The sequence below is a fragment of the Megalops cyprinoides genome, chromosome 2 (assembly GCF_013368585.1).
Source record: "Megalops cyprinoides isolate fMegCyp1 chromosome 2, fMegCyp1.pri, whole genome shotgun sequence".
NCBI classification, from domain to species: Eukaryota; Metazoa; Chordata; class Actinopteri; order Elopiformes; family Megalopidae; genus Megalops; species Megalops cyprinoides.
The window spans coordinates 57,852,411-57,878,040 of NC_050584.1; the positions used below are offsets into that span (position 1 = coordinate 57,852,411).

The window sequence follows — 25,630 nt, forward strand, 5'->3', positions numbered from 1 at the left end:
TTGTGGCGCTTTGGAGGAGTGAGCTTGAGAGACGGGAGGAAAAAAATGATCTCTACCCGCAGGAGGAGGACGAGAAATTGGAATGACAAAATGGAACATTAACGTGCAAAATAAATCATTTCTGCAAACCGGACCCAAACGGTGACTAATCGTCAGAAAACCCGGTGGATGAAGAGTTAAGAAACGACGTCGCAAATGTTGATTTCAATATAGCTACAAAGGAGCTCACAGTATGAACCCTCTTAGTAATTTTGACGATTTACACAGTCCGTGGATAGCCTGCCGTAATATAACAGGGTTGTTTTCATTTTAGTCGTTTCTGTTACAAAGTATTTAGCTAGCTTGTCAACTGTATTTTGAAGAACAGTTACACATTGTGAAGCGCCGTTGCGTTACTCCTCACGACGAAGAGTCAAGAAAGTCGAAACAGGTTTGTTGTGTAGATATTGTTTCTCGAGATCCCTTCTCGATAAACCCGTGGATCCAGTTACCACTTAAAAACATTCTTTATTTGTGTCAGATATTTTGCTTAATTATATTGATGATGCACTGAAGTGCACCTTTGCTACACATCCATGTGGAGGTGGAACTGGATGCTTTAGCAAAGGTGACGAAGTTGAGATTAACTGTTTTGTCCGTGTTAGGAAATAACATTATATAGCTAGAACTTTAACTCGTAATTTTTATTCATAAATATGGGCAATAGCTATGGTATATTTCTGCAGCGTCGTGTTAGAGTCGTGGTTTCGAATGTCGCTATTTGCAAAAACGAAAAAAGTTGCACTCAGGCAAGAAGCGAATATTTCAGTCTCAACATAATAAAATTACGTTTCGTATTTTCAAGAAACAGCTTTTAAATGTTTTGTAACGTAGCAGATATGTAGATAGGATTTGCAGTGCTAAACAGCATTACCGTGAACACCAAGGTTATGTTACCAATCAACATGTTTAAGTTGTAAGAGTGTCGTTTAAGACCAGAGTTGAAACTTATTCTTGATTGATTTTAATTGAAGTTCAGAATTATACCTGTTTTAGTTGTACAAGAAGGTCTGGGTTGCCCAGAACTCAACTGGCTTTGGCGAACGTGGTCACTGGTTTTGTTAAACGTATGCAGCAAGGAGACCTCGTTAATTTGTCTTAACAGGCAAACAGCCCCGAGTTAAGATAAGTAATATTGCATGCTTGCCATTTGATAGATACAACTATTTTAATGGGGGAAAAGGTCAGTGAATCTGTTTTGGTGCTTAATGAAGATTATGTAAAGTCGGAATTACCGTTATGTTGAGTTCAGCAGTCTATCAAACCAACAAAACGCATTCTGTGGCTTTGATAGTGGATATGCCTGGCCAAGACTCAGAGGTAACGCGCCTGCACATCCTCGCAATGGAGACGGTGTCATATTTCGTGGCCACAGTTTCCAGACATTTGAAACACAATGTAGTACCCTGGGTGTACCACCAATTCGACGCAGGATTGTGTGTGTGTGTGTGTGCGTGTGTATTGGGGGGGGGGGGGGGGGGTTGTCTCTTCGTTTACAGCAAAGGTTTAGACAATGGAAAGTTTTCACATGGAGCATGACACAGTTCTTCAGCTTTTCAATGAACAGTACTGTGTCTATTCACAGCCTCTGCCAGTGTCCCACATATCAAAGGTCAGGGCTGTGTTTCCTGTCCAGGTTCTGGGTCTCCAGCTTATGCCAGTGCCTCAGATGTGGATAAAAAGACTGGTTTGCCAGTTTCCTGTTTGAATTTCAGATGGATGGTTTGTGTAGGGGTGCATTTGTCCCTGGTTCCACACCAGCAACTTTTTTCACAACCGGACACCGAGGCCTTTTCTAATGGTCTGTAAGGCCTGTGAAAGCAGTCCACGCAGTAATGTTTTTAGTGAGCCTGTGATATAGGTGAAATTAATTGCTTTATGAAGAAAATAGAAGATTTGTTAGTTGGGCAGTGTCAATAGGAAATTAATACACTTGACTTTGGGGGCAATAATATGTAAAAAGATATGTGTTGTCTGTACAAGTAAAGCTATTTTTGCATAAATATTTTAAGCCAGACGAGCTTTGAAGGAATTTGTGCTGATGCCATGCTGCTGTGTTTATGAGGATGATACTTTATATTCCGTTTAAAATGCCAGTGAGCCATTTGGCATTGTCTTATGTTCTACAGCAAATGCTTCTCAATAATTATTGCAGAAAGCTTTCTTTAACCCTGGAACTGAGAATGTAAGCTTTTGTATCCAGCTACAGAACACTTTGAAAATGGTATTTCCTTGAGTTGCAGTTCTTCTCTATTGAATGTGGGGGTATGGATAGCATGGATACAGACATTATTGCACTCTGACAATATTGAGCACAGTGAGAATTGCATTCTGTTATCACAAAGAGTTTCTGGATTGGCAGGAGAATAGCATGCATTGCAAAGCTCAAAAATAAGTAATTGGACTGTTGGTAATTAGATTTAATACGGTTGGCCAAGCAGGGAAATATAATGAATTTGAATGTTTGTTTAATTTGAAGCAGCGACAGCCCACAACAAATTGACATTTATTGATATTCCCATTGAAAAGGCGAGTATTTTTTTTCAGTATGTGGCAAATTCAAAGTCTAATATTTACAGGGATGTCACTAATTGGTATTTGTAATTTGAGGACTTAATTTACCATTTTTTGTCAACAAATTGTAGCTTGACTGGTGTTTTCAGCATTTTTCTGTCCAGTTGTTGGGCTGAAGTGGTCTGGATGTGGTCGAAAGGTTTTGTGATCAAACATTGATTCCCCTAGCCGATAACGCTGAAAACTGTAATTCTTCATTCTTGCTCTTGCAGCACAATGTGAGTGAAGGTGGTGTGGACATGCTGTGGGATTGTTAGTTCTAAAAAAAAAAAGAAATGAAAAACACACTTTTCCTGGCTCTGGTAGGTTCTTCGTTTTGTGACTCAGCACAAGGTGATGCACTCAGAAGATTTGCTGGCATTAATTTAAGCATTTTTAGTTTGGCCGTGTTTCTATTTCTGCTCCTCTCCTCCCGGCATAATCACGATTCAAATCATCTCTCCCATTAACATGAGAATTTGTGTCCAGATTTGCATGTATTTGTTTACAATGCAGATTTGAATGGGTGAGCCGGGTTATGGCTGAGACTTAATATAGTTTGGTGGCGGCATGAAGGAGCGGGACAATGCAGACGTGGAGAGGACAAAAGACGATATTGTCTGAATCATCTCTACAGATGATGCTCTCAGAAAAGGGTCAAAGGCAAAGGGCTGAGTATTGGCAGTCGCTCCCAGCTTAAAGTTTACTTTGCCTATAACTGCAGCAAGTAGCTTTATAGCTGTTGTAACTGCATTAGCCGACCTCTTCCATTCACTTCCATTATTTGTTGACCAGGCTTTCCCATTTTGTGCTCAGGAAAAAGTCTTTTCCCTTCACCTTGGCACCACATCTGAGGCAATGAAAATTAATTTGGCACAGTTTTCAATGGCTGACCCTCATAGTAAAGATGAACTCTGGCAAAGACATCCATTCTCCAACCTTGGATAGGTGCCTGTCTCACCTAGCAAATAGGGAAGGGAGTTTCCAGGGATTGTGAGTATATAACAAACAGGAATGTGTTAGATGTATACATATTTTTGGTACAGTTATTATTTCACAGTTTCCCTAGATGTACAGGCTTGGCCTGCCCTCTAGGTCTGTATTATCCTCAGCTTCAAAGGGAAGAGGTTATTTTGAACTGTTTGCTATTTTAACTCTGTGACCCTTAGTCTCCCCATGAGTGATTGATGTGTCAAAAAAAAGTATGCAGTATTTTTGCCTCCAGTGGGCAAAAATCGGTGGGAGGTTAGATATGAGATGTGATGCAAGTATTCTCGCTTTGGGCAGGTGATAGCCATTAACACCTGGGGAGCAGTGCTGAACCTCAGCAGTGTTAGTGTGATCACCTGCTCTATGACATTTGTCTACAGCACTTGGCATGGTGTCTCCGCCTGCTGCGGTTTGCCATAGCTCACCTGAACAGCCGCACCGGGTTGCAGGTGAACCCAGGTTCCTGCCAGATGGTTGCACTCTGCCGGTGACTCTTCCGCTGAACATTAACTCCCATTGACGGCCTTTCATCTGGTGGGCCTGTGCGGCGGGCGAGCATGTGTGTCAGGTGCTAAATGACACTTGTACATACTTCATGCCATGTTCGGGCTGTTCAGCCGTTCCGCACGCGCCCAGTCATTCTCCGGCTTTCATCGGGCTTATTCGCCTCATTGTGAATGAGATTTGGTCCTCTCCCTGACACATTTTAATCAAGCATACAAAGTGAGTTGCGTTTTGTCTGCAAGCAGCCTTTCCAGCATATCAGATTTTGTGTAGAGGGGGAAAAAAAAAAATCAGTGTCAGTAGGCAGAAAGCGTTAACCATTTCCCACCATTCCATTTTGTAAAGACATGCTGAGGTAACTGAAATCATTTAAAATGGAAAAATTAAACCAAGTAGTATGATATTCATAATTGCTTGAATCAGTTTTTTTTTTTTTTTTGCCAGGCAGCAAGCTCTGCATTTTTGAAACGTTGAGATAAAAAGACCCAAGGGTCAAATTTTCAAATCTTTCAAAGTACATTAAGTTCATCTTGTATAATCAGCCCTATGCTTAAGGCTTTGCTTGGAGAACAAATATTCAAATGGTGGGAAGAGCTGTGGTCGTGAGTATACTTTTGCTGCCAGATTCTTAAACCACTCTCCTTTGAGGGGACTCCTGTCTTTCTAGCCCTGGCCAGTATTGATCCACATCTGGTGGATGTTCATTAAACACATGCGACATTTGCACACATACAACCCTCATACACTTTTCTTTGTGAGGAGGGCCTTCTACATTCATTGTTTTTAATTTGCATTACCTAATGAGCGTTAATGGGGAAAGGGTAATTTGCATGGTCCGGAGTAGTTCATTTATAAGGAACATAATGTTGAAAGTTTGTGGTGTGGGAGAGCAGGTGGTCATTATCTGGACGGCTCTTGGCTCCAGAGATGTTTGAGACATTTTGTGGCATTTTAATTCAGGCATTATAATGCTTGGCCATATCTGCTCCCAGCAGAACTCTCAAGCACTTATCATTCCCCCTGTCCCCGCTGCACCGAGTCCCTGCAGGACAGCAGAAGTACATGTGCCACACCTCATAAAGAGCCTACACTTCTTCTTTAATTCCTTTTTGTGACATGAGACCCTTTTCAAAAGGACAGCTTCAAAGTAAGAGTACAATCAACCAGAGCGGCTCTGATCAAAGGTTAAACTTCAGCCTGTGAAATTGCTTTTTCTTTTTTTTTTTTTTTTAACCGTATTGTGGACCCTCAGATTGAAGGTTATTGGATGAAAATGACTGGACTTTCATGGTGTCTTGTGCATTGTAGATTTGTTTTTGAAACAATATGGCAACAGAAATGTAATGAGATTACATAGCTTATATCTGGTAAATGAGTTCTTGCCAGTCGTGTTTACCCATACCGAGTTTGCGTGGCGTAAGCCGTGTCCACTTGTTGAAGTCTGTGACCGGCTGTCTTTAAATTTGCAGGCTGAAAGAATTGTGATTTCACAGAGTAAGCTGGGCATTGAGCTTCAGATCAGATTTTTTTTTTTTGGACAAGATCCATCTTGTTCCAGCTCAGAAAGAATTGAATTCTCTCAAATGACCCGAGCGATTCCAATTTGTAAAAGGATTTGAAAGGCCGTAAACGTGCCTTTTGTTTTAGGAGTGTGTGAATTGGCCCGTGTCTTTAAAGTACATGTTGGGCCAGTGGAAGGAGGGGGGGGGCGGTGTATGGTGGGGGAGAGCAAGAGAGATGCTTGCGGCTTTTGGTTATTCGTAAGCAGAAACCTGCCTGTTTTGGTGTTCTGACACCGAAGCCGATTTTATTCCCTTTTTGCATGCTGAATAAAGGTGTTCCATCTTTCCGCTTCTTTGCAGGCTCGATTGTGGAAGTCTCCTGTGGTGGGCATGCAGAGAACCTGAGAGCATGGGCCGCAGGGCATTCTGGGAGCTTGGCACTGGGACTCCCTTGACAAGTTGTAGACGATGACGGGGCACATTATGACGGCAGAGCAGTGAGGCCTGGCTGGACGTTACCCACAATCCCCCTCCTCCCTGTGTTATGTGAGACCATGCTGCGCTTCCTACCCCTCAAGCTGGGCCGTCTGTACCGCTGCCTGAAACTGCTGCTGGTGGTGGGCCTGTTCGTCATCCTGCTGATGAACACGCACAACCTCTTCGCCTCCTTCCAGAAGAACGAACTGACCGACCGACGCTTCATCAACCTCAACAAGTGCCCGGCCTGCTTCGGCACCAGCTGGTGCCGCAAGTTCATGAACGGGCAGGTCTCCTTCGAGACGTGGGGGCGGCTGCGCTTCCTGGACGTCTTCAATGTCAAAAACGTCTATTTTGCACAGTACGGGGAGCCGAGGGAAGGCACCAGGAGGATAGTTCTCAAGCGCCTGGGCTCCAACCAGGAGCTGGCCGACATCGACCAGAAGATCTGCAAGCGGGCCACCGGCCGCCCGCGCTGCGACCTCATACAGGCCATGTACAAGACGGAGTTTGCGCGTCTGAACGGGGACGTGCGGTTGCTGACCCCCGAAGTGGTGGAGGGGTGGTCCGACCTCGTGCAGTGCCCTTCCCAGAGGCTGCTGGACCGGGTGGTGAGGAGGTACGCCGAGACTAAAGACTCGGGGAGCTTCCTGCTCAAGAACCTAAAGGACACGGAACGCATGCAGCTGCTGATGACCTTGGCTTTCAATCCCGAGCCCTTAGTGCTACAGGTATGTTTGGATGTAATTCTCCCGGCCTCCTGTTTGACGAGAGGCCCGGAGCCTGTGATCTATGGTAGTTCTCAGCCCTGATCGTTTCGTTCGCACTTGAATTGCCCTTGATAATACCACCAGTAGAATGGAACCCGTTGGTTTGTGGTGCTCGGTAAATAGGCCAGCACAGCCTCTGTGAAATACGGGGGGGTGGCTCCCCCTCCTCTCCCTTTATCACGGTTTCTCTTTTGAGCCAGACGTGCCATTTCATAGGCAAGACATTAAATCTCCTGCAAAACCAACGTCGTTTTCGAAAATGTTTTGCCGTCCCTTTTGGAAAGGTTTAAGTGCCAGTGCCTCCTTTAAGCAGTGGGATTTATCTGTCGGCTCTGCATATTTAAGTGTGTATTTATGGCACTTTTAATTATTTATGCTCTGCATCTGTTAATGGTTGCTAAGAATTTTCTCCAGCCAGCTTCTTTTCTGAGAGATTGGAACAATCCTATGGAAATTGACTATGAAGTAGCTAGGTGATTGAATTTGTTCACATTGTGAAGAAAGAGGTGTGGTCGGTCCCTTGTAATTCCACAAGCCACTTACCACATTTAAAATATATGAATTATGATGAGCCATATTTTGCTTTAAGTTTACTTTTCAAAATGCCTGGGAGGTGCATTGTACAGCAATACAAGCAGATGCCTTTTGTACACAGTACGAATATGCTTGGTTTTGTTCAATGTACAGCGCTAAATTTACCCGTGGGAAACGCTGACATAATTTTAAAGTGTCCTGGTTGGTGTGTGTTACAGTTAAGGAAAAAAAAACTACAGCATTCTGTGAAGGTAATGATTCCAGATATATTTTGTCTTCATATTCAGATAACATAGTTCTGCCATGCATGGTGATATTATTTTATATTATGTGGGTTTTTTTTTGCCAATTCCCTAAGTAAACATACTATGAGTCGCCTCACTGGTACATACATTCTGTTCTTATTTACATGTAACATGCATTTCATGAAATTTAAATTGACCTTAAATATTGTGTTCGATATCCTAACGGACGTAATCACCTACAAAACTGTGTAGAAATGATAATTTCTGTTAAACACTACTTTCCACCAGCAATTCCAGCATCGACTCGCTGTTGACCAATCAATTCCAATTTCATTTGGAATTGACCTCTGCTCTCGAAGGGTCATCCAAACAAAAGGACAACTGTGTACAGACATTCAATATCTGAACTGACCTCTAATTTTTCAATCAGGGGCCCTGACACTCTGGGTGTTTTGGGAGACAAAGGCAAGATCAGCCCTTTAGAAGAGCAATCTATAAAATCTGATTAGCCCTGTGGTTTTTCTTCCCCCCCCCCGCCCCTCCACAAGCGCGTCAGGTTAATTCCATCAACACTTAAATGTCATTACGTCTGGGGCTCTGATGAATTGCCTCGTCCACCCCCCTCTGACTTTTTTTTTTTTTTTTCTTGACTTGGGAGTGTGTGTTTACGGGATTCATGAATTGTTTATTTCGTCCTGAACTTGTGAACCATGAGCACTGGGAGGTCTGGAACCTGCTGTGAAAGAGAGGGGAAGTGTGGGATTTCAGTTAAGGTAATGGTGCACATCCGGGGGGGCTGGGGGGGGGGGGGCTGGGAGTAACACCGGGAGAGTGTCTGAGTGCCTTTAGCTGTTCCTTGCGCTTCGGGGTGGGGGAAAGTGACGTTTTTTTTTTTTTTTACATGAAACAAGGGGAATTCGTGCGAGCCCATTAAGAATTAATCTGGTCCGTGGAGACGCGGTACAGAGAGAGGCTTGGCAGTGTTCTGGGAGGTGCCGTTTTCAAAAGTCCTTTGTCCTATTGTTTCGCTCGAAAAACGTTCCGCCGTCGGAGCCGAAATCGACCGCGTTCGTGACGGGTGGATCGGCAAAACTTGGCATCCCGCCGCACTGTCTCTTGTGGGCCGCACTTTGACTCCCACAGCTTTGGAATAATTTCCCTTTGAGGTGACTTAAAGACATTCAGCTTGATTTCTTTTTGCTGAGTGAAAGATTCATGCAAAAGCTGGAAATATTCAAGCAAAGTCAGCAGCAATAATTTTTATACCTCTCAGAATGAGAAACCTTTGTCCGTGGAAAACAATCCCTTGTGGTGTGTTATGGGTGGCCAACAGTGTTGTCAGTGTGAGCTCTTTGGAGTGCATTTTGTGACATAGGGACCACAAAAGCATGTTACCTTCAGGGGATCAATGTTTTTGTCAGACAAATTGAATGGAAACGCAGGAAAATCCTTGCTGATAGTTAATCAGATGTCTCTTTTTTTCCTGCCTGTCTTCCTGACTTCTCAGAAGCTCTGGTTTTAGCCAAAACTAGTCTAATGTAACAATGCAGTTCACTAATGCATTGCAAACAAATATATTAAAATAACACACGTTGTCCTTATTCATAAGCCTATACCATCTTCATTTGTCTGGTTTTCTTTGAAAAAACATGGTGCCTTGTCAAAAGACAACAAAAGTGTAAACTGACATGTGTCAGTTTATTTGGCATGTGTTTATTTGGTCAATATGAAATCACACCCAGAATAAGCTACACGTTTAAACATTTTGTTGGTTTCTGACCAGATGAAAATAAGGTGGTGCTTTGTGAAGTTGTGAACCCGCCCTCCAATCCCCAAAGTCCTCTTAACTTTTTATCCCGCGATTGACTTTCTGCTTACACATCTTGTACCACCTCTTTTTTTTGAGCTGTGGTCCCATCTGTTCAGTCAGGCTGAGAATAGAACATGACAAGCCTTTAAGGGTCATACCAGTTCAGGATACTTTCTCCAGACTAAATCTGCATGTGGAGCCGACCTCCTTCCACCCGACGTTGAGTTTGCTATCAGAGCCTGGTCATAAAAAGCCTGTAGTTTTTATTTGAGAAACGTGGAAAGATTCACAAAACCCCTTCTATAATCAATCTGAACACTGCCAAGACTTTTTTTGCTTTCAAAATACATGCAAGTCTGTGCAATCTTTTTTTATATACTGCCTGTAAAGTTGGTTTCATGAGTCTAGATTAAATTTCAAACGTATGTATGTAAAATGGGCATATGTCAAGGAATGGAAGTGTGCAAGAAGGAAGGATCTGAGAATTGGAACTGGTGTGTTTCGTGGTTGGACCACACATCATTGAGTTGCTGTTTTTGCGTGGCTATTGGCGTCATTATTTGATACGTACTTCAGGTGGTGCAGAGAGATTCATCAGTTGGCAATGTTTAATTATTTTCCCTTTAGAATCAGGATGAAGGCACATTGTACGTGTGAAATTGCTTGTGCTGCAGCACTTTGCCATAGCCGGGCACTTCAATACCCCCTCATTATTCTGGAGAGGGCTTTGTTTACAGACAGAATCCTGTTAGTACAAGACGGGGGGGTTATCTGTGGCTGTTTCCTCGACTTTGGCCTCTCTCCCTGATTGCAGGAGGGGGCCACTGGCCGCAGCAGAGCGTTCCCCATGAATGGGCCCAGCCGCTCGTGAACTCTAATCCACTCGGCACACAGACACCAGCTGTGTTTGCTTAGGTAAATGCCCGTGGCCGCTCTCGCCCGCTTTTGTCTGTCTGCCGCTGTCCGCCGCGTGGGAGTCTCCGAAGATGCTCTGCCGCTGCCGTCCTGGCGCTCTTAAAACCACGGACACCAGGGATGTGCAGGTCCACCACTGTCTGCAAACCTTTGGGTCTGTGTTAGATTTAGACTTTTGCAAGTCTGCTCTCCTGAGAGATGCATTTTCTCTTGGTTTTATATAACAGGGTTTGCGGACGAACTGAAGGTGTGTCAGGATCCAGGTAAAGGGTCTGGCGTGTTGTGCCGAGAAGAGGATCAAACGCAGTCATAACTAAGAAGAATCAAGTTCACTTTTTGCCTTGTTCAGCGTGCAATTTTTTAACCATGCATAATACTCATTCGTTACATTAGCCGAGTGAGTGATTTCCTCACTACAGCAGGACTTTACCGGATCAGTTAAGGTGAATTAAACTGGTTCAGTTATTTTAAAAGGTCATACACCGGTATTCAGGTGCCGTTTGAATCTGAAAACGAGGCCAGCGGGCTGAAACTTCCCAGGAAGGGACTTTTAATCATTCATCACAGCAGCTTGAAGCAGGCTGTGTTTCTATACTTGTGCCAGGCCCGGTTTTTAAGCAGGTTCCTTCAGCCCCGCTCTTTCTTCCCAGATCTCCCCCTCTCTCTCTCTCTCACACGGTGATCTCATGACTTCACCATTACACGGCCTAACCGCCTTCTTCCTCTGGCACCTTCCTGCGTCAGTCCTCTTCCTCCCGGTCCTCCCGGTGGAGTGGCTCAGACGCTGAAGCATCCGCATCCACGATTCAAGGGCTGCCTGCTGGGGTGGCTGCCAGGAAGAGGAGGCGAAAGTCCCCCACGGGGGCTCTGCGCTCGCTGCGGACCGACTGCGGTTAAACTTTAATGGGCAGGAAAACGGCAGACGCAGGCTGCGAATCAGACGAGTAGCGGAGGAAAGGGGGGTGGCGGTGGGGGGGGGGGGGGGGGGGGTAGGATTGGTCAGCGGAGAGGCCCGAAATAAAGTACGACCACCTAAAGTGGAGCAGGGGCAGACGCACATTCCCCCAGTCGCTCTCCGCTAGACTGGATGTGAAGTCCCCAGATTTTTAAAAAACATATTTTTAGACATGCTAATTAGCTCGTCGGGCCGTGTGATGTGTGTTGCACAGACGTCGCTCGATAGCGGCGCAGTTCCGCTCCGATCTGCCGCGCCAGCTGCATTTCTGCAGGTTGCTGTTCTCTTCGACACACCGACACTCAGCTCGTCCGTGGACTCGTTCTGCGGTTAGGGAAAGAAAAGACGAGGGCCAGCGATTCCTAGAATTTCACCGTGCCCTTAGTGGCTTGCGCAGAACAACATTAGCTTGCTTAATGGTCGTGTGGCTGTCGGCTGATTACCGAGCCTGCCTGCATTTGATGTCTTCAAAGGAGCCAATATTACTGTCAAAGTGCGGCCTTTTTTTCCCCTCCCACCTCAGCACAACAGCGTGTTCCGACTCCAGCTAAGAGACTGCGTCTGTCTCCAGGGCCGCGGCATCCTGGGTGTGCGCTCGCAAGCCAGCCACGCTGCATTTTTTGGCTTCCATTTGGGTGTCATCGGTCTGGCCTGGTTGCGGTCACACGGTTAAAAACTCGCCCCCCCTGAGAGCCGCAGAGCAAGGAGGCACCCACGGTCAGCGTGCGCACGGCCACAGCTGTGTGTTTTTTCCTGCATTTTGCTCTGCTCGTTTGATCCTCTCCGGAGGCCCTCTGTCCGATTCTCCGGTTCATTTGCAGCGCTCTGGAACCTCTCTGATGAGGTATGCTTCCAGTGCTGCGTATCGGACTGTGTGTCTCTGACAGAAAACGACCCATATGCAGCCTGGTCTCAATTCGCTTTGCCAAAATGAAATTTTGCCTTGCAAATGCTTTTCTTGTATGTTAGACTTTTTTTGGAGGGGTGGGTGGGCTAAACAAAAACTGCAGTGAGCGGTGTGAGCTTTCAGACAGGCTTTGAGTAAAAGCATCCTCTGTATTTTTACTGAGTCAAAGTATTGAATCCAGGGATGTTATAAAATGAAAAAGCAAGACGCGCTTGTGGTCGAGAGAAGTGTTTCAGTCATTACACCAGAATTCCACAGAAAAGGCTTTGGAAAATGGGTTTGGAAATGTGCTCATCAGCATTTCTGAGTGTCGAAGCCCTGTTTTCAAGGAGAAGTGAAATCGCACACTCTGACCGCTCCGCGAAAGTGTGTTTTTCTGAGAAGTGAAGCTGCACGTTAAAGAACACTGAAACAAAGTTGGCAAACAGGAAACCAAAACGGCACTGTTCAGCTCTGGCTCCAGTGAACTCAGTTTCATACAGGGTAGAAAGGATGCAGTGACAAAAAAAGCCATGCTCATGAATTGAGCCATGTCAGAGCCCTCTTTCATAAGTGTACTTGAAGTGTAAGGACTGTGGTGTAAGTGTGCTCTTCCACACAAACGCGTTTCATTAGCAGCATATTATCTCCAAAGTAGCTGTTAGCTGTATCTGCATGTCATATCTCCATAGTGCAGTTTCCCTCACCAACCTGCTTGCATTTAAGGCTGCCTGTTACATTGCTCAGAGCTAGGGAAGGAACGAGAGCCATTAGATAAATCAGAGCTTTTTTGACAAAACCTCTAAGCCCTAGTGCTTTTCCACTGTCTTATACAAAGAGAGCTCTGATATCACACATGATCTCCTCCAAGGAGATGCGCAATATGACCACCTGCTGTAATGACACAGCAGATTCATTCAAAACGCACAGGCACAGAGGGTGAAAAATATCAGCGTTTCATAGAAAGAAAAAGAAATTTTTGTTCAGGCAGTTCATGATGTATTTTGTCGCTGATATGTCGTGCAAGGCATTTTCATAAAATCAGCATGTATTGTTTTAACCTGCATTGTCAGGAAATGAAGACTGCCTGTGCTAACTGGCCTGCTTTCGTCCAAAGCCTCAGACATGTCATGCCTCAACTTTCAGTCAGTTGGCAACCACTGATGTTGTTACGCACAAGAAAAACAGGATTTCATTTCATTTCCATTGTAAGGATTTCCATGCATCACATTTGACTTGACTTGAATCTGTAGGGTGGGCTAAGAAACCGTTGCAGTGTTGGAAAGTGAATTGTAAAGTAGTTATCACTATTGTTTTAGCTGTCCGTTCTCCATCATTGCAGAGAGGAACATATATTTGTAAATGTTTTGTTTTTCTTAGCAATATAAATCCTAAATCTCCATACATAGCTAAATCAACCATTAGACGTATGAGTGAAATGCATATGGGGATTGTACTTATTCTCCAGCCCTCACAGTATTCTCTTTGCTCATGTTGTACTGAAATAATCTTCTGCAGCAAGACCTTGAGTGGTTTCAGTTTCGTCGTTGTTCAGCGCTTCCAGCCCCCGTTCACACAAGCCGCGCTGCAGTTCCTTCTTTTGTGTCCGGTTGCTGGCTGAGAATCGGTCACTCTGAAAGGTGCTTGTGTCTCGGGTCTCCATGGCAATCACGTAGGCCGAACAGCGGCGGTTTCTTGCCGTGCGCTGCATCTCAGCCCGCAATGGCAGTACTCCAGGAACCAGCTGAATCGATGTGAAAATGGTCGTTTTTTTAATGCTCGTTTAGCTTGATTGTACTATTGAAAGTAACCCTAGGTGCTCATGAAGGATGTGTGAAGTGTGGGCCAAAGGTTTTTTAGATTTTTACTCTATTTTTCATGTTAAGCAGTGTGTTCTGGTTTAGAAGGGGAAGGTTTTGGCTTTTTTATCCCCCCTCCTTGATCCCTGTTCAGCCTTGCCTTGTCCAGACTCTTTATCGGGATCGTGCACATGGAACAAACCAGCGACCTGCTGGAAGTGAACAAAGCCCTCTGTCTCAGAGCGCCCGTATTGATTGATTCTCTTTTGTTATTGACAGGCACAAGTATCGACAAGGGCCCTGCGTCTCCGCCAGGCTTGGTCTTTATAAAAAAAAAAAAAAAAAAAAGATGAATTGCACAATGGCGTCTTGTCTGTGGCTGCCAAAATGTAAACTGTTTTCTTACTGTGTGGATTTTGGTGGGGTGATTCCTTCCCAGTTCACCACACATAAATTACTCTTAAGGTAATTAAGGCTTTCAAACCAGAATGGACAGAACCCTGTTGTTTTTGCTCATCTCTTTTGCTCTCCTGTGTAATTCTTTACTGCATTAGCTGACTTTGCTCAGACTTTGAACACTGACTGGTCACAGTCTGTAGACGTGTGTCATTCCCTCCTCTGCCTTAGTTCCAAGGCCACCTCAAAGGTGACCCATAGACCCTTCATCCCCCCCCCCCCCCCCCCCCCCCAACAGAATTTCCTTCTTCATCTCCCATTGGTGCATTCTTCAATCACGGACAGTGTATATAAGTCTGAATTCTTGTCATGGCCCAGTACAGTCCTAAAGCATGCTTTTCACATGAGATTTCACAGCATTGCTTGACGTAACCATTATGACCAGGCTCAAATATGGCACATTTTTTGTGCGTATTTTGTGTGTGTGTGTGTGCATGTATGTGTATGTATGTGTATGTGTATGTATGTGTATGTGCACGCATGTGTGCCAAACCCATTTTAAACATGTTGGTAATGTCTGACAGTATTTATTCATTCTCACATTTGGCATGTTTTTCAGGCATCTGCTGCAGGTCTGTGCTCTTGTTCCCTTGCCACATACATTCAGAACCAACACACTTGCAAACTATTTTTCGTGTCGATTTGCTCATTGCCTGATAAGAGAGAGAATTTGTGTGGTGTTCAGGTCTGTGTGCACGGGTATGCATTGTAAATGAGCTCAAGCTGATGGTCATGGCACTGGGTCTCGGGTCATGTTAAGCCATGCCCAATATGATTGTAAACCATGATATTTGCATACCGTTTTATAGCATGTTTTATAGGCAACCTAATTTAGCATGTCAATGCATATGTGTAAGTGGGTTTTACTTCCTAAGGGCCATATGCGGTATGACTAATGCTTGTTTAACTTGTATGAGTTCATTCATTCATCAAATACAGTACTTGCACATTCACATGATGTGCTGTTAGCCATCAACTAAGTCAACATCTATTCACCTATTTTGTCTGTATGTCCAATTTAGCAGTGCAGGTTTAAACTCTGCAAGGAATTTGATAGCCCTGTAGCAAATGAATCCCTGCTACAGGACCACATCAGACTTTGTGCAATGAAGTTTTTTCTTTATAAAGCATTTGTAACCGGTATACTCTTAACAATTACATTCCTTTTTTTAATTTACCTACTGATCATACTGGCATGATCTAATCTGAATAGCCCCAGCATCCCAAAGGGCTTGAGATCATAGAGACCCCGACAGGATGGTCCACGCGTCTGCTGACACCTTAACAATTTGGTCAAGTGAGGTGGCAAACAACTATAGAATGGGACCGGGAGTGGGCAATCAAGAACTATCTCAGACAAAGGGGTATCCTGGCTTACTCAAAACCAATGCGGTGACTTCATTATCATACTAGCGACAGGTCCGGTTTATTTACGTTAAGAACAACCTAAACTGTATATGAGAATTAGTCCGAACGTTTGGGGTTCACTCCGACACCGCTGAACCTGAAGTCTGTGTTTTTTCACATGCTTCGATACTGTTTTTCTGCTGAATTGAAGACTTCCATTGCAACACGCATTCTTCTTCTCCATCCTCTTTTTTTCTTATACTACACAAAGATTGATGTTTACCAGGAAATTGCAGTGTGCTGCTTTCCTCATTTGGTCTTCTTGTGGGCTCTCTGAAGTGTTTGTCAAGTGCAGACATGTCTTGAGTTTATTCCTGTCTACCTCTACTCTGGCCTGCATCCCATGGTTTACAGTTCTACCTTTTCCCCAGGACCTTAGACAGACAGACAGTGGAGACCTTCTGCAATACACAACCTGGGGTCTGTTTCACATTTTATCTTCTCCAAGCACCATGGAGAATGGCTCTCAATGTCCCCCGTGTGGAAACTGGTAGTCAACATGAAGTGGTGTTGTGTGATCCTTCTGGAACGCACACGGTCGCACACGGTCGTGCCACAAGCCCAGAGGACCAGAACGTGGCCAGGCACCAGCTGCTCGAGCTGATTGAGAAGGGAAGGGATTGTGCGGCATCAATTTTTTTAAATGAATGTTTTTAAATAATTTGGGTCGCATTAAAATTTAACAGCAACAGTCCAATGCATATTTAATCCTCCTCACTACAATTGAAAAGGGATATTGGATTTCTATGACTGCCAACTGAAACTGAATTAAAACTCCCTCACACCTTGGGTTGCATAATGCAAAGCCTTTATCTTCCGTTTAGCGTTCTTCGGTCTCGGGGTTTTGTTTCGCCAAGTTGAAATTTTATTCCTTAATTTATCCCTTCAATACAACCGGGGGACCAGAATGATATGAAGGATTTATCTTCTCAAAATGTATCATAAAGGGTACACAGTGGCATGCTAATATAATAATTGGAACGGCTCCGCTTATCATTTCATACGCAGGTAGGTTGCTTTGAACATGTTTGTTTTTGAGTGTAAGTTTTTTTTTTTTTTTTTCTTTTCTTAATTTGCTGCTTTCATCTCTAATTGCCTTGGCTTTGCGGAGCTCGTTATTAAAACGAGGAGTGGCATTAACGAAGCGCGCGCACCACAGGCCTCAGCGGCCTGTTTGAATCGCAGGAGTGCAGTTTCCCTGCGAGCCAGCTCATTTGCGTGGAGCACGGCAAGAGAGACTGGCGCGTGTGACTGCGTGCCATCTGAAGCTTCGCCACGCGCAGAGATTATTTTCCATTATACCGCAATGTGTGTGAGCGCGTGTGCGTGCGTGTCTGTCTGTGTGGCTGCACGGGTGTGCTACATTATGCTAATGCTAAGTCTTTCAAAAGAAGCTTTACTGTGACAACTCGTGGAAAATGGCTGTAATTTGGAGTGTCGTCTTTTCGGGAGTCTGGCGGGGAGGGAGGGAGCGTTGCTCTGATGTTTCTCTAATGCCTACTTCCGCAAATGACAAAGCAGTGCGGTGGGCAAGCCACTATTCTGTCCACTGTTCACTTACAAAGCAGCTCCTGTCTGTGCTGTTATTCTCTGAATTTGGAGTACACTTTACTGCGTGAGAACAATGTGACCCTGTTAAAAAAAAAAAAAAAAAAAAAAAAAAGCGGGGGGGGGGAGGATTCAAGTCACTCCTGAGAGTGTGAAAATTTGATACCTGCAGCAGTGGACCAAAGCCATAGTAGGAAGTGTACCTGGGCTTTTAATGCGGTCTGTAATTAACAGGTTCCCCTGCTGTCTCCTCTCCGCAGAGCTTTCCGTCGGACGAGGGCTGGCCGTTCGCGAAGTACCTGGGGGCGTGTGGGCGGATGGTGGCAGTGAACTATGTGGGGGAGGAGCTCTGGAGCTTCTACAACGCCCCCTGGGGGAAGCGCGTGGACCTGGCCAAGCAGCTGATGGACATCGCGGAGCAGCTCACCAACAACGACTTCGACTTCGCGCTTTACCTCCTAGATGTCAGCTTCGACAACTTCGCCGTCGGGCCCCGGGACGGGAAGGTCATCATCGTGGATGCGGAGAATGTTGTCGTGGCAGATAAAAGATTAATAAAACAAAGTAAGTATTTTTTTCCCCTCCTCAGGCTAGTGTTTTTTTGCATCTCAGTATTTATTGGACAGGTTTTTTTTTTTTTTTTTTTTTTTTGCATGCCAGACTTTGTAAGCTTCTTCATAGGAGCAGTAAAAATAAAGTCTGCTCTGTCTCGCAGTCTTATCATTCTTCAGTGTTTTTATCACACAGAAGATTTCGCTGCTTCAGGACGAGGCGTGTATTTCAGCATGCACTTTGCAGACGTACCTTTGGTATGAGTACAGTCGTTCAGATATATCTTGTCTAGATAATAAGGAATGATTTGTTCCCAGTCATTGGTTTCTCTCTGAGAATGATGTTCTGTCAGACTGACTGATCAGTTAATAACTGACAACTGCATCACTGTCAGCAGTGCGCCAGTCCCCCTGATAACTCAGTCTGTTTGCAGATTACAGTGTCCCCTTTTCGTGGTCTGCCATCAGAGATCCTATGACGTAAGAAGTGAGCAGGCATCCACTGCCGATAATGGCTTCATTAGTTTGTTTTGAGGGACAGCGTGTCATAGACTGTAATGCTTTGTGCGACGGCTGACAAACGATGGAAGAAGTAGCAGTATAAAAAAAGTAACTGAAACGGTATCCGGGAGAAATGTGGGCACCGGAGCCTGTGGCGGAGTCCTGGTGCTGTGAGAGAGGGAAGAGATAAAAGGACACACATTCAGTCAGTTGGCCAAAGTACAAGATCGGTGTCTGCGGACTGCAGATGGACTCTCTCTCACTGTGTGTGTGCGCGTGTGTGTGCGCGTGTGTGTGCGGGTGTGTGTGTGAGAGAGAGAAAGAGACAGAAAGGGAGAGAGAGAGAGAGAGAGAGAGACACCTTGCCCCTGCAGGGGCCTGGCTGTCCAACTCTCAGAAGCAGCATTGTCATTTGTCAGCCAGCTCAGAATAGAGGGGGGGAGATGTGTTGGCGTAGTCATGCATAACTCCCTCTGTGAAGGGGTACACTATGTATTAATGCTTCAGAACACCTACGTAAGCACTGTGACAACTCTGGCAACTGTTACTGACGTTGACATTAATTTGCACATCCGTCTGTTCCAGTTGACAGAAGTTATCATTTAAGTTCAGTATGTCGCTTTCCATGTCAGTGGCTGTGTCAAATGACTAGTGGTACAATATGACATGTCTGACTGTCAAACTGACATTATGCACACCTCTTCAAAGAAACTTTTACCAGTCATGCATTGCACTTTTTCATGGGTGTGGAACGCTTTTATTGGCTTTAGGCCAGTTGCAACCTTGTCCTGTTGATGATAGATTTTTGACTCAAAGATAGCCGATTTATGAATAGCAGACACGGTCTGCGGTCTGAATGCAGTGCAAAAGGGCTGACTTGAAGGACTGGCTTTGTGTGCTGAAATGGATAAGGATAGGTGATTAGCTTGACACACTGTGTTTAAAAATGCCAGTGTAACAATTATACCAGTTGAACGCTCTCCTAAAATTAATATTTCATCAAACTGACCCAAGTGCAGTTTGACACTAAAATCCGTCCACTGAGAAATGTGATGCCAATCTCTCATTTTTTACTCAGAAGCCCAGGCACAGACAAACAGCTCCAAGAAAGCGTGGGAAAAAGAGAAAATGAATTGTCCCCTTAAACGGTCTAGATTAATAGTTGGTGTGCGTGCGATGCTGCCATGAGCTGAAGTGTGAAGTTTCATATTTTGTCTGTTAATGAGATAATATTGCATGACAAAGTGGAGTTTCTCAGTGCGTGTGCAGAACAAAGGCAGTGTGAAATGCATATGAGATCAAACAAACCGCCGTGTGCGGTAATACCGGGTGGGGAGAGGGTGGGCTGTGTTAACAATTTTTTTAAAATATAATTGTTTCTCTTTTCCTTGTAGATTTTCAAAGGGTTAGCGATTTAAAGTTTTGACCTGTTTTGAAATGGGTTACATGTAGGTAAAATATGTTCACGTGTAGGCTATATAACACACAGGCACTGTTCTTATTTAACATGCTTTGATAATGTATCGGACTATGATCAGGTCACTCCCGTTTTTTCCCCTTTTTCCCCTCAGTGCAGTTTGTATTTTGTCAGAAGAACCTGGCACGTCTATTGTCTGTAGTTGGGACAGAGCTATGGTACAGTGAAGTCGCTTCTCTTGTGCTGAAAACTCACTCTTAAGGCTGTGCGGGGGCAGGAACATATATGCTATATAACATGGAGCTGAGTTTCATTATTACTTAACATACCCTCCATCAGTTACCTGCTCTTCCAAATAATTGAAACCTTTGGAGTGAGTTGCAGACACATTTATTGCGATCTCACAGTGTAGTAGTGGCTCCCAAGTGAGGGGGGGGAGAGTCTCAGTAACTGTGCTTTACAAATCATACGCTCTGCCCCTAGGAGTGTTGTGTGTGATGGAAGAAAGGGCATAGGAAGGAGTCAGCTATACAGCTTCCATAACCCAGAATTCCTAATGACTGGATTGCGTATGTTTTAACTCATGATACACCAGTTTGGTGTGGCATTGCACTTTGTGAATATTGATCGTAATTGCCACTGTAGGTTGTAATGATACTAAATGAATATATATTGAACTGATTTAAGAGCCATTTTAATGTGCAGGTATTGATGCATTTAGTGCCTACATTCTAAAGGAGACTTACTGGAGTTACGTTACGTTACTGGGACGTTGTATATTTCAGAGCTGCTGAGAAGTTCTTTGTTTCAAGGCATCAGACCCATTAGCTAATGCGTCTCCGAGTGTTCTGGTGAATTTGAATAGCCCCTGCCGTTTTGGTTGCCTGACTGTTCAGACGCTTGCGGGTGGTCTTTACCAAGTACACAGAAGTTAAGTGAAGGAACAAACGGATGTGGGAGAAGCTTAAACTGAGAAGCGTTTGCTCTTGGGGGGGAAAAAAAGGCAAGAATAACCCAGCTTGATGACCTTGCTGGCATTTGCAGTGCTATCTTGAATCAAGAATTAACCTTTTTTTTTCTTCCTCTTCATTGTAATAGCGGAACTATCAGTATCGCCGTTACGTCTCTCCACTCTGAGAAATGAAATTTTATGGAGATGGTGGCGTATCACCCTCTCCGTCATTGTCCCCTGTGGTGGCTTTTTTTTTTTGGTCGCCGTTTCCTCCCAAATTGGAAGATTTATTAGGGATAAGGGAAGGCCCTCTGTGTGAGCACGCAGCTTCCCGTTGTGGAATGTCATTCTGTCTGACGCACAGAGTTGCCGCAGACAAACATTAATTGCGTTCACCTCACCCAATTTTTCCACAAACGCGAGGAGATCCGTCTTCATCACGGGTATTGATTGAGTCAGAAGGAGCTGCTGAGGTGGACTGCCGGCGAAGGAGGCGGAACAATTTTGATTGAACTGTTTGGATGCTGGAGGAGGACTGCGTTAAATTGCTAAAGCGCCGATTGTGTTTTTCGCTCAGATTTTCCACCATTGATCTCCTTGTAGAGGAGGCAACTCCAAAGGGCTTCTAATAATTGAAATGATTTTTTTTTTCTTTCTCTCCAGTGTGCAAATCCCTAAAAACTAGATCAAAAGCTGGTGTCTGGGGAGTGTCTGGGAATCAATAATCTCAGCGAGAAAACAAACAAACTGTCCATTCTGTTCAATGATGGATATGAAGCCGGGATTCTGATATTGTCATTATGAGTTTCTTTTCAGTCACCCATGCTAACCCTTGCATACACTGTTTGTGGTAAATGCTGCCTTTACTTATTCATTAAGGTTTGTTTAGTTCCATTTTTTCAATGATATTTTATTCATGTGCACCTGCTGGTTGTAAACCGCGGGTTGTATAAAAGGCAAAAGAGGATGCTAGAGTATATAGCAAATAAGTAAAAGGGGTTAAGTAAAAAGGAGGTTATATTAGCATTGTGTAATCCCATAAAGCCGTAAAAAGAATGCTGCGTTCACTTTAAGGTGCCATAGAAACAAATGAAAAGGGATGGTGTTCTGGGTTTGGAATGCTCGAAGGGACCCTTTTGTTTGTTATCTGGGGGTAAAGCATTAGCACCATTGTTAGGATGGGGGAGCCATTCAGGTCAGTGGTTCAATGAAAGACACTGCCTTTTTATGACAGCCTAGGTTTCCTCCAAAGATGCTGAATCAGAAGTACAGAGAAGGGCAAAAAGAGTAGTTCTCGGTCTTAAACAAATTGCTTGAATAGAGACTTAAGGCTAATATCTTCAGTCTCAGCAGGAGATGACTTGATGGGATGCCATTTAAGTATTTAATGTCTTAAAAGCAGTTATTAAGTCTGACAAAGAAATTTCAAAGTTCTGTGTATAGGACCAGAACTCGGAACTAGTGGAAAATTTGTTAAAAATTGCATTTCTCATTAACACTTCACACATCAGCATTTCTAAAGAGTGATGAGGATGATCCGTTATTTCATTTTCTTAAGACTTCATTAGCTGCAATGAATTTGAATGAAGGAAACTGCCACACTAATCTGCTAGTCACAATACGAATCATTTGACGTGAGCTCTACCTGCTTCTCCCTCTTCCCGCAGACAAACCGGAGAACTACGACGTCTGGTACGAGAGCAAGTTCGAGGAATGCGACAAGGAGGCATGCCTCTCCTTCTCCAAGGACATCCTGTGCTCCCGCGTCACCGTCGACCACAACTACTACGCCGTCTGCCAGAACCTGCTGTCCAAATACGCCACGTGGCGCGGCACCACCGGCGGGCTGCTCCACGACCCCCCCGCCGACATAGCCAAAGACGGACATCTCGAAGCCTTATTGGACGAGTGCGCCAACCCCAAGAAGCGCTACGGCCGGTTTCAGGCAGCTAAAGAACTGCGCGAATACCTCGCGCAGCTGAGTGGCGCCACGAGGTAATGAACGGGGCGGGTGCGCGTCGGTAGCTCCTTTATCCTCTCCTGCTTCTCAGCGCGGCGGCGGCAGCGAAGGCCGTGGCGGCAGCGTTCGTTTCACATCGGAAACCGTATGTCGGAACTGGAATCCTTTGATCCTTCGAACTGAGTTCATAAACCGTCTCTTTCGTTTACATCATGTCACTTACCTTTTTTTTTTTTGTTGTAATTTATTATTATTTTTTTTTTTTGCAATGTGAATCACTCCATTGGATTTCTATGATCAGAGCAGGGCAGTGATGAACTGGTTACGTTTGCACTTACGCCAGGGCTCCGCTGTTTTCCAAAGGGGCCGGTGGAGCTGTGATCAGGGCACTGCAGTCGGAACTTAAATGGCTGTATGAATCTCAACGCGTCCACCTGATAAAGGGCACACAGACATCATCCTTATAGAGGTTTATTGTTGATAATGTCCCGGGTTGTTGTAGTTCGCTCCCCTCTGAAAAGGGATTTTATCAGGACCCTGTTATGTTTTGAATAATTCATTTTCAATGATCACTTGCAATGTGCTGAGCATATCTGTCTTAGCTTTTGTTTTTCTTAATTCGGTGTAAAGATAAACTCTTGATAGGGTGTATCGTAGCCCACCGGGGCACTGCGGTGAGTCTAGGTGTAACTCCCTCAGTCTGGCACTGGGATGACCCTTTCTGTACAGGGAGACGGGGCTGGAAGAACCCCCCTCCGCCCTTAGAGGCTGGAAGAGTGTTTTTGGCTGTGTTCAGTAGCCCCTTTCCCATCTTTTAGGGCCAGAATGATAACCGCTAATGGAAATTTTAGGATTCCTTCTGGATTCCTTCGGGGTTCTGGATCTCGTTTCTATTACAATTCCTTTCACAGACTCCCATCACCCCCCCCCCCCCCCCCCCCCCCCCAGTGCTTGGGGCTGATGTGAAACCTTAGCAAGTTGAAGGCAAGGAATTGTAGGAAAAGGGATTAATGACTGTGTTTACAATGCCCTGGAAATTGGCAATCAACACATCAGAGGAGGTAAACTTTAGGCGGTAGACGTCACGGGATCGAGTGCCCGTGGCAATGTTGCAATTGATGTGCATATACCAAAGAATCTGGCTATATGTAACACTAACTCCCATTTTGCTAAGCTGTGCCTGTTTTGTTTACTGTCGAAATCCATTGTGACTGACCAAGGAAACCTCTGCTTTTGCCTGTTCAGTGTGACCCCCGAAGGCTTTGCATGTATCAGGCAAAACCTGAAGGAGGCTGATATGAGGGAGCGAAATTGTGTATTTCTGTCGCGGCACGCTTACAAGACTCTAATTGGCTTTGATAAATGACTTCAGTTGCCCAGCTCTCTGTCAATTCTACAGTTAGACAGGATGAACATTTGAAAAGGGAAATGTGTAACCCACACAGAAGCTCAGAGTGACTTACACTTCAGTTCTGTCCTCTCTTTAAGGCTGTAGTTTATTTTTGATAATTTAGCAGAATTTTTTTTGACCTTGTACATGGTGGACCAATGCATAAAGGACAAAAAATGCAGCAAACATATGATGGAAGTGTGAAGCGTTTATAATGCTAAACAAATTCCTGGTCTCATTTGTTTTCTCTGAAACCACCGTGTGTGACACCATGTGCGAGGGGCTTATGGCTTAATGAAGTGCACTACATGGTCTGCAATCATTCTGATGACCACTGGAAGTCAATAGCAACCCAACTGTCCCCCCCCCCCCCGCCCCCTCCTCCTACCCCCCCCCCCCCCCCCTCTCGATCAAGCACACACGTCATGGGAATAGAAGTTGCTTTTTTAATCCTTTTTGAGGGTACAGTGAACTTATCCATGCTGGTTTGGAAAAGCAATAAAAATCTGAGTTTGACCATTTCATTCTAAATACTCTCATTATTTTTACTGCTACAGCTGTCAGTCCACTACTCTTTAATCCTGTTTGCCAGCCTTATGGTCCTTTAGTCTGAGGGGAGGGGGGGGGGGGGGGGATTTGTATGTGCATAAATAACTGTCTGCTTTTGTACTGTAATTTTTGATTTGAGTATTATATCAGCAATGTCTGATTTTACTGTGCCTTTCATTCAAAAGTTGTATTTACAACTTTTAGTGGGTTTAAATATTAAAATATATAAATATATAAAAGTATATATATACTAACATGGTGTGTACAGACTTTTATTGCTGACATGGTTCATGTTGTGTTTTGTGTATATATATATATATATATATATATATATATGTATTATTTCTCCGAAGGCCATGTTTTATACCTCCATCACACCATCATAGCTCCTCTGCCTTGAATGGTACTAAGCAGATTTGAGTGAACACACACCACTGTATGAAATGCAACTGGCCCTTCAAAGATGTCAGCGCTTCTGTGATTGGGTTTTTCTGGCCCATTTTACACATTTCTTTTTTCCTCCTGCCTTAATCGCGCAATTCCCCGGCAGAATAATGATTCCGGCACTCTCTCCTCTTTGGCTGAGGCGTTGTTGGATGAGAGCCCTTGTGAGTGAGCACGGGTGACTGCTCCAGGAAATGATGCACATGCTCTTGTACTGCTGCTGAGAGAAAGATTAAAGGGTTTTAACGGATGGAGGGGGGAAATAAAAGCGTACGTCTTACCCTTGTACCTGGCCGCTGAATCCGAGAAGCACACCTGTGTGAAGTTGAGGCCGGGTACGTAACACTGTCCTCACCAAGTCAGCACTCGCTACCTCTGCGCATGGAGCCGATGCTCTGTTAAAGCTGGCTGTCCAGTCACTGCTTAAATTGAAAGCTTCTGTGGATCCGTATCTGGGAACAAAGTCTGTCGCACGC

The 25,630-nt window shown here is 44.6% G+C and overlaps 1 protein-coding gene across 1 annotated transcript; it reads left to right on the forward strand.

Moving 5' to 3' along the window:
* On the forward strand, nucleotides 1–23,695 carry dipk2ab (divergent protein kinase domain 2Ab). Its single transcript, XM_036521942.1, has 4 exons — nucleotides 1–430; nucleotides 5,949–6,796; nucleotides 17,651–17,954; nucleotides 22,479–23,695. The coding sequence occupies exons 2-4, from the start codon at nucleotides 6,143–6,145 to the stop codon at nucleotides 22,808–22,810; spliced, it is 1,290 nt and encodes a 429-aa protein (XP_036377835.1). The 5' UTR covers nucleotides 1–430; nucleotides 5,949–6,142; the 3' UTR covers nucleotides 22,811–23,695.
* The last annotated feature ends 1,935 nt before the right edge of the window (nucleotides 23,696–25,630 follow it).

Bases quoted from the DNA above. Each gene is read 5' to 3' on its own strand.
- dipk2ab (XM_036521942.1), top strand. From the start codon at position 6,143: ATGCTGCGCTTCCTACCCCTCAAGCTGGGCCGTCTGTACCGCTGCCTG. The intron at 6,797-17,650 runs GTATGTTTGGAT...TCCTCTCCGCAG, and splicing joins CCGAGCCCTTAGTGCTACAG to AGCTTTCCGTCGGACGAGGG. The intron at 17,955-22,478 runs GTAAGTATTTTT...CTCTTCCCGCAG, and splicing joins TAAAAGATTAATAAAACAAA to ACAAACCGGAGAACTACGAC.